Raw genomic sequence first — 14,991 nt, forward strand, 5'->3', positions numbered from 1 at the left:
TTTTCTATAAAGGATTGTTTAGAGAGAAACCATCGTCTCCAAATAAAATGGGAAAATAATAGTGGCAGTTCTCAGAGAGAATTGGGACCATCCTTTTGCAAAAATTTTGAGGAGAGAATGGAGGATTTTATCTCTGGGTAGGCATTTGCTCTACTTTGGTATTCGCGTGTGTAATTTGATGCCTTCTAATTTTCTCAGAATGAATTAATACTCACGATATTTAATAATAACAAGAAATTCACTACACTAGTTTTAGATTGAAACAGCTTCATTTCTCCCATTCACTTTGGTAAGAAGATAGCTTAACATGAGCAAGTAGGATGTTCTTCTATTGAGGGCTGTGAACTGAGAAAAATCTTTTGAGAACCATTTGTTTCTGTAAAAACTTTTTTCTATGTATGATTCCTTAATGGACTTAGCTCATTGTTTTTATGTCAGGCTCACATAACCATATGGCAAAACTGAGTTCAGTGCTGGATTTTGAACACAATTCAAAATACCACCAGTAAACCATATCTAGACAATGTTTACTAAAAAAGAAGCTCTGACCATTTAATAATGACTCACTCAGGGAGAAAATTTACGCAATTGGTGTTTGTGTTGCTGTGTTTTCTGTAGTGTCATTCAATTTGATCACCCTGGATCGTGATTAAATATACAATTTTTTCAAATTATTTTAATTGACATAAAATTTTAGTATATATTTATTGTGTATAACCTAATGTTTTGAAGTATGCATATATTTGGAACAAATGTAGCTAATTAACAAATGCATCATCTTGCACAGCTATTTTCATGGTGAGAATACTTATCATCCACTCTCTGAGCATTCTTCAAGAATGTAACATATTGTCATTAACTATAGTCACCCTGCTTTACAATAAATCTCTCCAACTTATTCCTTTAATGTAAGTAATTAATATCCTTTGACCAGCAGCTCCTCAACTCCATTCTTCCCCTAACCTCTTAGTGTCTGGTAACTTCCATTCACCATTCTACTCTAATTATATTGGGGCGACTTTTTTAGATTCCACGTATGACTGAGATCATGCGATATTTGTCTTTTTATGGCTGGCTTATTCACTTACATGAAGTCTTCCAGTTCATCCATGTTGTCCCAAATGAAGGGATTTTCTTCTTTTTATGGCTGAATAGTATTTCATTAGCATGTATATACATTTTCTCTATCCACTCACTCATTGATGAACTCTTAGGTTGTTTCTGTATCTTGGCTACTGTGAATAATGCTGCAATAAACATGTTGCAGATATCTTGTCAACATAATGATTTCTTTATTTTCTTTCTCTCTTTTTCTTTTTCTTTCTTTCTTTTTTTTTTTTTTTTTGAGGCAGAGTGTCACTCTGTCACCCAGGCTGGAGTGCAATAGCATGATCTTGGCTCACTGCATCCTCCACCTCCCAGGTTCAAGCAATTCTCCTGCCTCAGCCTCCTGAGTAGCTGGGATTACAGGCATGCACCACCACACCTAGCTAATTTTTGTATGTTTAATAGAAACAGAGTTTCATCAAGTTGGACAGGCTGGTCTCAAACTCCTGACCTCATGATCTGCTTGCCTTGGCCTCCCAAAGTGCTCAGATTACAGGCGTGAAGTACTGCGCCTGGCCTCAACGTAATGATTTATTTTTCTTTGGATATATAATTTCCCAATAGTGGGATTGCGAGATCATATGGTAGTTCTATTTTTAATTTTTGATGAACCGTCATACTGTTTTCCATTATGGCTTTACTAATTTATAGTGTACTAATTTCCACCAATAGTGTACAAGGGTTCTCTTTGCTCCACATCCTTGTTAACTGTTGTTATCTTTCATCTTTTTGATAATAGTCATTCTTACAGGTGTGAGTTGATATATCATTGTGGTTTTGATTTGCATTTCCCTGGTGATTAGTGATGTTGAACAATTTTTCATATACCTGTTGGCTATTTGTATGTCTTCTTTTGATAAATTTTCATTCAGATCTTTTGCCCACTTTAAAAAATCAGGTTGTGTGTTTTCTTGCTATTGAGTTGATTTCCTTATATATTTTGTTTATTAATCACTTATCAGATGTATAGATTGCAGATATTTTCTTCCACTCTATAAACTGGCTTTTTACTCTGTTGTTTATTTCCTTTGCTGTGCAGAAACTTTTTAGTTTGATGTAATCCCATTTGTCTATTTTTTTGCTTTTATTGCCTGTGCAGTTGCCTTTGTTTTTATTTATTCAATGCAACTCCAAACTGAGCCTATCTGCTTTGGATCTCTTTCAAATAAAGATGGACCTGATGCTGGCTTTCCCAGTATTTGTTTGGTATGTACAACATGTTTGTTTCTTTAAACTGATTGTTGCCACTGTTTATGTGGATGGGCTTGAGAAAACAATATAGGACGATGCTTTATGTGTGCATGAGGATGGTGACATCTGGTCAATATGAGTACAAAAATAGGACTTACCTCTTTAAGTGGGACTTCAAAGAGTGATAAAAAACAGTGAGGAAGAAAGAATTTACCTTTAAGGCATAAATGTTTTACGTCTGTAAGGAAGGGCATCCCTCCTTCGCCCCCATGCTCATCCTCCCAACCCTCAGCAATAATAATCTTTGTTATCACCATCACCACCACCACCATCATCATCATCATCATCATCATCACCATCATTTCTTAATTCTTTGCATGTTCCTTACTTCCTCCCAGATTTACATTAGTGGTCAGCCTCCACCAAGATTTTTCAGTTCCATGCCATCCTATTTCCTACATACTTTCTCCCACAGACAGAATTTTGTTGGGCAGAATTTTGGAAAATTCAAATGTGAAAAATGCTTCCTGCTTTTTCCAGTTTCCTGAGCGACCTGAAATGGTACACAAACAGGCACAGCTGCATGATGGTGGTGGAACTGTGAGGGTAGAGTAAGATCGGCAATGTTGCATGGTGCTGAATTAGGGTGAAGAACCCTAAGCTCACTCTTCCTGCCCTCTTTGCCTTCAAGCCTCTGAATGCCTGGGTGGGCCTGACATTTATGGAGCTTTGGCCCCAGTTGTACAGGGACAGGATAAATTAATTCCTCCCAGGGCACACCTATGTGTGTGCTGCAGGATGAAGTTTTGTTCTAATCATTCAAATCTTTCCTCATGGCAATACAACTAAAAAAAAAATCAGAGGATAGACAAAGAAAGTAGTTTAGAAACTGTGGTTGTTGGTTGCTTTCAACATCTTTTAAAAATAGATTATTGTAAAAAATCTTATACTTGAAAAAATAGTCCACTTTTGTTGTGTTGCTGGATGGAAAAGTGTGTGTATTTAGTGTGGTCATTCTCTTCCTCCTAAGCAGGGACTGTGGAACCAGCTGCATAGTCGTATGTCCTGCCTCTGCCACTTATTAGCTTTAAGACCTTGACCAGATTTCCTAATTGCTGCGCATCTAGTGTCCTCATCTGGAAAGTGGAGATAATGATATTTTATTGTACAGGGTTGTTGTGACAATTACATCAGTAACAAAACACTTAGAACAGTGTCTGATAATTGGTAAGCACATCTGTAGTTATTAAATATAATTTTATTATTCCATGGCTGGAGATCTATTGCTTTGTCTAGTACCAGGTTGTGTAGGTACTAGCCAACCTTGCTTTGAGGTTTCCCCTTGCTGACAAAACAGTAGAGAAATGGTCACCATGGACATTCCTTTGGCTGATGTTTGTTTTTCCCACCTAAGCAGAGTTCAAAAGAGAGGGAATGGGAAAAGAAGGTGGGAAGAAAGAAGAAGAGCCTGGTTACCAGAAAGAAGAGAGTGAAAAGAAAGGTTGCAGTATTTCAGCCAGAGAACCCCCAGCTTGGATCAAATACTGTGAGATGGAGAGGGCTGAGTGAGCAGAAAGACTGAGGGAAACAAAAGAAACACACAATTCTCTGATTTCAGCACTGCTCTCTATTACCAGTGAGACTAGCAGGAACCAGAGACTGAAGGGTTAGCAGGGCACGAGTACATCAAGAAGAAAAGCTCTAAGTACCAAGGAAATGTATCTCAGTCATTAGATATTGTTTCCAAGACTTTATGTGAGTTTTGACAACAGCAGTACTTTATAATACTTATATAATGTTTTTGCCTCTCTCCAATAAAAAAAAGCAAATGAATCTCAGACACTAATTGTATTTATTTTTATGAAAACCTAATATTATGACCTGGGAAAGTTATTTTAATGCATTCATAATACCCTTCAACAATGATGATCAAGTACTCAGTACTTATTTTTCGTAAGCATATTTAGTACATAAATGCTGAAACAATTATGAATATTATGCTCTGTTTTTATAACACGATTATTCACATATGCACCACTTCCTACATACATATTGCTGGAATTATTGCCTTATGTTTTTAGTTTACTCCAATGGTTATTTAAAAAAAATAGACTACACACTTGCTTATAGTATTGAATATTCAGCAGGAGTACTTCCCTTCTGAAATAGCAGAGGTTTAATGACTCATTGAAGTGCATAAAAACACACAGTCTAAACAACGACCCATTTTGGCTTAAAGAATTTTGTCATCGGGTAACAATTTGCATTTTGGATTAACAATTTAAAATGGGACTCGTGTAACTTCCATGACCTTGCAACAGTCCGCTTACTGCAATCAGTTGAATAGCAACTAGATGTTCCATTGAAACTTTTCTTTAGGTCTTGGGAGTTTTTATTACCAATCTTAAACTACTGCAATATTAGAGAAATTGCAGTTGCTATAGAAGTAGGTTCAAAATCATTTTCCACTGTGTTATGCATAGATGTGGCCAAAAAGGAAACCTTTCAAATGATCCATGCTGTTTGTGAGGTTCTCTTGGTTTTGGTGGATTCCACAGTGAAATGCCTTGAATCAATCTGAATACTAACCGTGTTATGCAAATGTTTGTTTCCTCTGCATATCTTACCTTTATGAAAAGGCAAACTGAAAATAATAGAACAGAAATTGTTTTGTATCGCATACTGTAATTTGTTGGCAATATCAACCAACATTAATGCATTACTTCTGCTGAATGTTATCATAATGACTTGACACAAGTAGCTTGCCTAGTGAACTTCCGCAGCTATAAGAAGAAATCAATTCTCTATATCCTTCAGAGGCAACACGGAGCTTTAAGCCTTCCTTCTTAGCTCAACCAAAATGTCAAATAGACAAATTGTTAAGAAAATAAAGTAATTTATTTTAGATAGAAGAGAATTAAAATACATGTATGTTATTCACATTTTTCCAGTTATGCTAAAATGACATTCTAGGAATCACACTCCCAGAATGTCACTTTTGAAAGTGGATTTTTTTTAATGGTAACAGAGAGATTCATTAAAAGATAAAAATGGTTTTGTTTAAAAAAGCAGGAGCATAACAGACAACAAAATACTTATCCCATTACCTTCTGCCTTTTGCTGTTTTGTTTTACTTTTTGCTGTATTTACATATATTTTCATGTCTACACTATATATTGAACTATTTCTATTTTTAATTAATTTTTTATATTTCTTGTACTTGGTATCCTGCTTACCACCTCAAACTCACCACAGATTTACTTCAAACTCATTATTTTATTCTCAGAATCACTGTTGCTATGGAGCTCTTTGATGTTTTTAATGACAGTAAGAAGAATAGAAGTCCCACTTCCACCAATTGAAGGCAACCATAAAATATATGCAGTCAAGACAAAATTATATATTTGAAATTCTACAGGCATTGTTGCCTGTTAAGGGCACTGACCTGAAACTGGCTCTTTTTGTTGGAAAGAAGAGTATCAAGGGTGAAAAAGATGTTACAGATGAACTTGAAATACTGAGATCTGATGTAACCAGAATCTGCAAGACGGCAGACAGGGCACAAATTTAGTATGTGAGTGAAAACTTTATTGAAGGCTTATTTCTGTGCTACCTATAGTCAACTCACTCATTTCCCCATCCAACTCTGACCTTTAAACCTCTACCCAGGTTTTAAGACCAATTCCTATGCTTTCTTTTTCATAAAACCTTCTTTGAGTTGTTTAAGCTGGTGGCTTTCAACTGAGACAATTTCTTCCTACAGTGGACATCTGCAATGTCCAGGGACATTTTTGCCCGCCTCAACTGGGGAGAGATGATACTGGCATCTAGTGGTAGAGGCCAGGGATACTGCTATAGATCCTTCAAGGCACAGGACAGTCCCCACAACAAATAATTATCTAGTCTAAAATATCTGTAGTGCCAACATTGAGTAACTTTGCTTTAGGAGAATATAATTTCTTCATATATTTTTTCCTCTTTGTCATGGCTTTTTGTATAATACCTGTCCAGGTATATGTTTAATTTATTTTATTAGCATAGAAACTCTTTGCAGGAGGGAAGCATATATATTTATCTTTTTCTCCCCAGTATTGAACACTCAGAAATGAATGATTAAAAGAAGCAAATGCATTATAGGACTTGTAGTAAAAAGCTATTTAGTGGTAGTGTAATTTAATATCTTTAAAAACCTATCACATTTGGGGAATATTTGATTTCTGATTTTTGTTCAGTTATAGGATCTCAAGCTTGGAAAAGACCTTAAATGTAATCTAGTCCAACTGCTCTTCTTTACCAAGGGACTTTTTTTGATTTTCTAAATACTGAATTGAAATTCAATTGCAATCATCTTCAGGTGCCAGACTGTGAAATTGGTATTTCCTCATTTAGACATTATCAGAATATATGGTGGCCCTCTGTGCATAGATATATACTGTGTGTATGAATTCATTAAGAATATTAATTACAGAAGTCACTAGGTGATCTTTATAGTTCTTTTCAACCCTGAGGATTGGTGATTTAAATTGCTACCTTCCCTAACATACTTACTTACTTGGTAAGGCAAAAAGAGACTGCACTATGTTTTTTCTCTGCATAAATATTTGTTCTATCAAATTATCCTTAGCCCAGAGGTATTTACATCTTTTACACCTAATAACTTCTTACCCACTAATTACTTAATATCAAAGACATCTTTGATTTTTACTTAAAGGTTAATTCATTCTAATTACAACCTCTCTGTTGAATTCTTGTAGAACTCTTCCCATAGTATTATTAGCTGTCCTTTCATTTCCCATGAAAAATATTATACATACATATATATATATTTCATGGAAAATATATTTTTCAATTAGACTACAAAGGCCTTGAATACAAAATTGGTAATATCTTAAAAAATTATACAGAGTACCTAATACAAGGTGAGTATCCCCACTCCAAAAATCCAAAATCTAAAGTGTTACAAAACCCAAAACTTTTTGAGCACCAACATTATGCTCAAAGGAAATGCTTATTGGAACATTTTTTATTAGGATTTTTGGGTTAAAGATGCTCAGCTGGTAGTATGTAATTCATATATTCTAATAGCTGAAAAAAATCCAAATTCTGAACCACTTTTGGTCCAAAACATTTCGGATAAGAGATACTCAACCTGTATAGCATAAAGCTCTCAGATAGCAGACAGTATTCATTCACTGATTGAAATGGAGTTCTCAGATATTTCAAAGTTAAAAGGGAATAACTTTGGCTCATATATAAAATCTCATGGGCCTCACTGAGAAATATTAAGCTCAATGGACATTTTAATTAATAAGCTGAAAGATAAGATTCATGAGCATTATGTAAGATAAAAACATAGGAAGACAAAATTATAAATAGGTACATTCTAACTAAAAGGTACTGATATTTCATTAAGCAGAAAGTGTATTACTAGCAGCAGAAAAGAGTAAGTAAAATATTACCATGATACTGGCAAATTGGGAAAGAAGAATCTTTGTTACCTACAGCTGAATTAAGACATTGTTTACAAATTATGGCTAAAAATTAATTTTACTGTTTTGAAATGTAATTCAGAAAATGTGAGTTCTAGATCCAGCTTTGTGCTATTTGTCTGCATAACTTCAGACAAATCACTTAATCCTATTGGATGCACTTTTTCAACTGAGAAATTTATGACAGTAGGACAATTTGTTTCTAATATTGTTTCCAACTTTAACTTCATATTTGTATGATTTACAATTAAAATTTATTTTCCATATATTATCTCATTTTATTATTTTAACTTTTGTAAGGGAAGCCTAGAAAACATTGTATTTTCCTTCTAATAATGAAAAAACAGGGTCAGACAGTTAAGTGACTTAACCAAGCCTGGTGTGTAGCAGCCTGATGCTGTTTCCAAGAAAACTCTCAAAAATCTCGTCTGTGAGAATAACAAGTAATCTTTAAAAGGTTTTATTTTTCTTTATTCTAAAACTAAGCTTTAAGAAATTAGGTCCTCAATGATCAGTGTAAGCTATGATTTAAAAATAGCGTAAAACTTGTACCTCGTGCTTCAAGCTAGGGATAGCCAATAAGATTCAATCCGCATGTCAACCCGCATTGATTGGCAGTAGCTGCCTGAAGTGCTGTGCTGAGAGTAATTTTGAGGCCAAGTTTGGGTTCAGTGGGAAAGTTGCCGTGTTAGATTTACCATGTATAACATGGATAATGGAGAGAGGAATGGTAGCAGAACTGCTTATGGCGGAACAAGCCTTTTAAAGAAATTGCTTCAGAACTCAATAATATTCTTTTAACAGTCTAATATTGACTTGCCTTATATCGTTTCATAACTAGTATTATTTAAAAAGTTCAAAAGTGAACTTTTTTTTTTTTTTTGAGACGGAGTTTCGCTCTGTCCCCAGGCGGGAGTGCAGTGGCGCAATCTTGGCTCACTGCAACCTCCGCCTCCCAGGTTCAAGCGATTCTCCTGCCTCAGCCTCTGGAGTAACTGGGACTACAGGCACGTGCCACCATGCCCAGCTAATTTTGTGTTTTTAGTAGAGACGACGCTTCACCATGTTGGCCAGGATGGTTTTGATCTCTTGACTTCATAATCCACCTGCCTTGGCCTCCCAAAGTGCTGGGATTACAGCGTGAGCCACCACACCCGTCTGAAGAGTGTCTGTCTTAAAATACTTAATCTTTGCCTTCATTTGTAACCATAACCATGAAAGAATATAGAAGGTGCTTTCTGTAGGAATTTCAATAAGATACAGCTTGATCTGAAAACTTGAGTGAAACATATATGTGTATGCATACACATACATATATAGGTATACATATATAACATATATATACACCTGTATATATGCATATGTGTGTGTACTCACATTGACATACTTATTATATTCATATATTTATATTAATATGCATCTGGTATAGTAACATATATTAATATGACATATATTATGAGTAGTAAAAAACAATGTTTTTCAGACTATTCAGTACAAACATTTGTTCCTGTGCTCCAAGGAAGGTTGAAGATATGAATCAGCAGCTGCTCATGCTATTCACAGTCATAGGTGCTTTGCAGCCTTTCTTTTCCTCTAAGCTGTACAATACTTGTGGAGTTAGACTTGATATTTATTTTTTTAGCAATGACCAACTACATCTTAGGAAAGTTTAATAATTGCCAAGATGGCATAGCTAAGAAAGTTGTGGAGCCAAAATTCAGACCAGAATTTATCAAGTCTTAAAATCCTTTTTTCTGAACAAAACCAGGCTGTGTCTTGCTGAAATTTTACAGCACAGATATTTCCTAAGTGATGGTCTATATTCTACATATATCTGAGGACAGTTTTTGGATTTTGGTTTCATTGTCTTTACATGTTGTACAGCTTCAGGGAAGAAAGTGAAGCACACCAAAAAGGAGAATCATCACTTTCTAGTTCAGGCCAGTGTGATGCCAGTGAGCTATTTTTCCTATAGTATGTAATGTTTCATCTAACAAGCACTTTTCTGGGTTTAGAGAATTTATTTTAATTGAGACAGAAAACTCCCTGAAAAACTTGTATTGTTGGGGAAGTATATTACATACGGATTGTGCTTTCATGCTATTCATGGACTTAAGTTTGGTTCAGAAAAGTATTGCAATTTGAAATAATATATTATTTTATCAACAGAAGCATGTAATGTGGCCGTAAGTTAATGCACAACACATATGTAACTGAGAATGTCATTTTCTTTTTTTCCAGATTCCTTGGTGTTACTCAGTTTTCGCCTACACATGCCAGAAAGGCATTTCCTTGTTTTGATGAGCCAATCTACAAGGCTACTTTCAAAATCAGCATCAAGCATCAAGCAACCTATTTATCTTTATCTAATATGCCAGTGGAAACTTCTGTGTTTGAGGAAGATGGATGGGTTACGGATCACTTTTCACAGACCCCTCTCATGTCCACATATTATTTAGCCTGGGCAATTTGCAACTTCACATACAGAGAAACTACCACCAAGAGTGGGGTTGTAGTAAGTATTTTCAGCTTAATGATGTTTTTGGGTAATGTACACTCTGTAAAGTAACCTGATTTCTGGACTAACAATGAATCATTTCTAACCTTTTTACATCTTATATAGTAGAATTCTTTCTTTAGTTGTTATGGGGGGTTATATATTTTACTGGTTTCAAAGTGTCAGAGAGGAACCTCTCTTCTATAAAGCACCTTGACCACCTCCACCTCCCTCCCCTATCATCCTTGTTCCTCCTCATCTCTACCCACACTATCGTACATCTCTGGAACAACTGCTGTCGTCGGTTTTGGCAAATTGCCTGTTTGTCTTTGTATGATTGGGAAAGCTACTTCTTTTTATTGTAACATATTTTAAATATGTACAGAAAATGTGGTGAGTAACAAAGTAAATGCCATAGACCTACTAGCCAGTTCTATAGAACTAAACATTTTACCATCTTCAGTCTAATTTTATTGCTGAGAAAGTAAAACATAGGGTGGAGGTGAAGCTCTCTGTGTAACCATCCCTTGATCTCGTTGCATTGGCCTTGATCCCTTAGAGATCAACACTGTCCTGAATTTAATGTCTGCTATTTCCATGCATATTATCCTACAATTCTTTCATATCTATGTATAGACACACACACACGCACGCGCACACACACACACTCTTACAATACATACCATGCTTTAAAATTTCATGTAAGTGATTTTCTGTTGTAGATAATATCCTGCAAGTTATTTTCATTTCATTTTATTTTCTTAGGAAGGGTGAGATAGAGAGAGCCTTGTCTGTATTAAATTTATAATAAGAATCAATTAGATTCTCTTTGATGGCTATCATTTGTGACACCATGGTATTCAGGCAATTTTCACATGCAATTGTATTGCATTAGGGTAGACTGTGACGTGTCGAATTAACATTTCAATGGCTTACATGATATATATGCATTTATTTTAATTTTTATATTAACATTAAGACAAGGTATTATGATTCCACTTTTTTTTTTCCAAATGAGTAAATTGAGTAAAATTTAAGGAGATTAAATAACTTGCCCAGGGTCTAAATGTGAGCAAATGTTAGAGCTCAAACCTCTAACATTTAATTGTTAGAGGTTGGTTTAATCCTAAATTTTGGGCTTTTTCCTCTGTGCCCTATGAACTCTGTGTTTCACCATTTCACTTGTACGTCTATAAGAAAATTCAGATTGTGATTTTCCTCATCCAGTAACCTTTGTATTTCATGTTGCTTGAACACAGCAAAATAGGTGAATAGAAATCTGTATTTTTAATTTGTAGGAAGTTCATAGATCTAAAATAACCTAAATTTTGAAAAATAGTTTTGGCTAAAGAAATTTTTCTCACTGTTACTTTTAATTTAAATCATGGTGGAATATGTTTAAAAAATAAAATCTGACAGCATACAAAATCAATGCCATCATTGAAAAACCACCTGTAATGAATTCATCTATCTAATCATTAAAATCATGTTTTAAATGCAGACTTCTTAGAAGGCTAGTAGGCATATTACTCTTTGGACTTAGAATCATTTCATATGTTGAATTCCTCTGATGTTTGTTGATATCTTCTATGGGCATTTCGAGGCTGTACTCATTGGACCATACACAGACATGGAACACAAAGACATCTCATTTCCTTTTACGTCTTCAAAAGTTGATAATTGACTTGCTATAGTTCAGCTGGCATAGAGTACACTGGAAATTCTTTTTTCTAGTTTATTTTCTTTAAAGTATCTTAAAAGTGTTCTCAGCCCTAAACAATGATGCTTGTTGCTAAATGACCCATGTTTTAAAGCCAGACACACTTCAGTTATTTAGATGTCACTTTTTATTAGAGTTAAGAATCTCTAAGTAATTAATAAATATTTAAAAATTCCTGCTTAATAATTTTTACATAGAAATAATAAAACATGCTACCAGAGAACAATGAAAGGTGAATTGAAATAAAATTTTATGTTGCATAACGTAAAAATACTAAAATCCGTAAAAAAGAAAACAAAATTGCCATTGGGAGCTTTTATTTATCAACTGTGGAAATATAGTTTAAAACTTGACTCCTTTTTTGCTGTCACTCCTTTGAGAAATCTAATCTGTTTTCTTTTCACTGCCTTTCCCCTTTATTATTCGGAGCATATGAGAATGACATTTCTCAACACTTAACAGCTGGAAGGAGTGGAAGTTTAGCTTTAGAATCTTGGATGTGGGATGGTCACATGAAGTCCAGGTGGTCATTTCAGATCAGAAGCTGAAGCAATTTTCTTTGCTATATGAAAGAGGAACTCAAGTCGCATATTAATAATGCACAGCTGAATAGTAGCAGATCCCCAAGTGTCAATATTGGAGACATTTTCATCACTGTTATTATTTGCTTACCAAGCTACCTACACTTTGCAAGACACTATTCTAAGTAATTAGAAAGATTTTTTAAAATCTAAAATTCCTCTGGTACAGAGATTGCAAATTCAAGCCTTCAGACTGAATCCAAGGCTGCAGCTATGTTTTGTTTACCCATTCCCAAAATGGCTTAACATTTTTTTATATTAGTTGTCAACATTTAGAAAGTGGAAGATCACACATAAACTTACTTATTTCTGGCTTCTCTTAAAAAATGTATAGCTCTTGTAACACTAAGGTCACACTCCCATTCAGTAACATTTGTTCATTCATGTATTCCTTCAACAGATATTTATTGACTGCAAGCCAGGTATTGTTCTAGGCTGTTATGATATAGCTGCAAACAAAGCAGAAAAGATTCCCATTCCCAGGGAGCTTATTATAATGAGGTGAGAGAGCCAATAAGCAAAAAAATACATTTACTATGTCAGGTAGTAATATATGCTAGTAAGAAAATCACTGTGCTAGAGCTTTTGGTGGGGCGTTTGCTTCCCAGTTTAACTTAATCCAGACCACTTTTGTTCTTTTGCATCTAGTCCATTTCACTAATGTTTATTTCCTGTTTGGATCAATCCTATAGATATTTGGAGTTGAAAATCCAGAGGGTAGCTTATGACTATGCTTAGGAAAAACAATGAATTCAATAATTGTGATTTAGGAACATCAGTATTCTGTATTCACAAATTGCTTTGATTGAAAGTTGTAGAAAATGAGTTCAAGACTAGTTGAAAGACGGAGAAATTGTTAAGGCTTGGAGTCTAGGGGTGGGCTTCACGGAGGGGATAGGATTCAGTATGGTCCTGAACGATGGTTTGGTTTTAGAGAAGCAGATAATGTGTCTATATAATTCTTTGCCAGGGAAATGTTAATAGGAAAAGACACAGGGGTGGGGATATCTCTGTGGAATATAGTATAGTATGATGATTATAAACATTGATTTTAGAATCAGATTCATCTGTTTCAGAATTATTCCTCTGCTTCGCTTCTCTGCGAAGTTTGTTAATTAACTTCTTTTTATGCTGATTTTCTTGTTTAAAAACTGAAAGTATGGATTCTTCCTTTACAAGGTTGTTCTGGTTTCTATCATGTCATAGAAAACTACTCCAGAACTTAGTGGCATAAAGCAGCCATATTATTATACTCAAAGCTTGTGTAGGTTAGGAATTTGAAAGGGCACAATGGTGGCAACTTCTCTGTGCTCAGTGATGTCTGGGGCCTCAGTTGGGGAAGTAGGATATTTGGGGGATAATTTGACAGCAAGGGGCCAGAATCTTTTGAATCCATCTTTGTCTGGTGATTGTGCTGTCAGTCTTCTGGGATGTGAGCTGAGGCCATCAGCCATACATCCACGTGTGGCCTCTTCATGTGGCCTGAGCTTGTTCAAAGCATCATGGCCTTAGGATGGTTGGTCTTACATGGTAGTTCAGAGCTCCAAAGGTGCTTGTCCTAAAAGAACTAGGTAGGCACTATCTGGAATTTTTAAACTTATCTTCAGAAGTCACAGAGCATCACTTCTAAGACATTCTATTGGTTGTAAGTGAGTCACTAAGGATAGCGATCATTCAGCAGAAGAGGGCATTAGACCCCAGCTCTTGATAGGAGGCGTGTCAAAGAATGTGTGGGCCAGTTTTAAAACTAACACAGTCTGCTCTCTGCCCACAGACTACTAATATTCATCCTACAGACAATATATACTTGTCAGTGGGTCTCATTCCATGCAACAGCAGGCTCAGACTTGAGTCCAGGCCTCAACATCTAATTTAGGTTCAAGCACAGAAGAGATAACTTGGGTTTGGTTTTTTGGGCATAGTTTCTCTCACTCTGAAGACCAGTTAACGAAAGATACAAGCTATCTTACCTCGCTTTTCTCTCTTCAGCAGACAATAATAAGACTGGAATATGGTTATGACAAAAGCCATTTCCTTTCAAGGATGGAGGAAATGGGAAGATATAGTAGTCACTAGCCACTAGCCCATAGCAATTCTGAAACCCAACTGGGCATATGTTACCAATTCCTTAATTATGGATAAATGGCCTGTCCCTGTGAACCGTTCTCTTTGGCATTTGGCCCCACCCTCTGGGCTCTTTGTTTTGCCTTCTAAGTCATCCTTTCTGTTTCAGTTAAAAAGTAGTTTGTATTTAAAACTAAATAGTGATAGTTGCATAAAAGTATACCCAGCACATATCTGTGGGTTCTACATCCATGGACTCAACCAACTGTGGATTAAAACCATTTAAGAAACATCATTTTGGTATTGAATAAGAGCCAGACTTTACTTTTCTGGTTCTTCTTC

The 14,991-nt window shown here is 35.4% G+C and overlaps 1 protein-coding gene across 1 annotated transcript in view; it reads left to right on the plus strand.

The window, feature by feature from the left end:
• The window catches only part of TRHDE (thyrotropin releasing hormone degrading enzyme), a 422,303-nt gene that overhangs the window by 4,781 nt on the left and 402,531 nt on the right, over nt 1–14,991 (plus strand). Inside the window, exon 2 of the mRNA XM_035257033.3 lies at nt 10,029–10,302. Coding sequence (XP_035112924.1) covers nt 10,029–10,302 — 274 coding nt within the window. The remainder of the gene's footprint in view (nt 1–10,028; nt 10,303–14,991) is intronic.

This window comes from Callithrix jacchus, chromosome 9, assembly GCF_049354715.1.
Source record: "Callithrix jacchus isolate 240 chromosome 9, calJac240_pri, whole genome shotgun sequence".
NCBI lineage: Eukaryota > Metazoa > Chordata > Mammalia > Primates > Cebidae > Callithrix > Callithrix jacchus.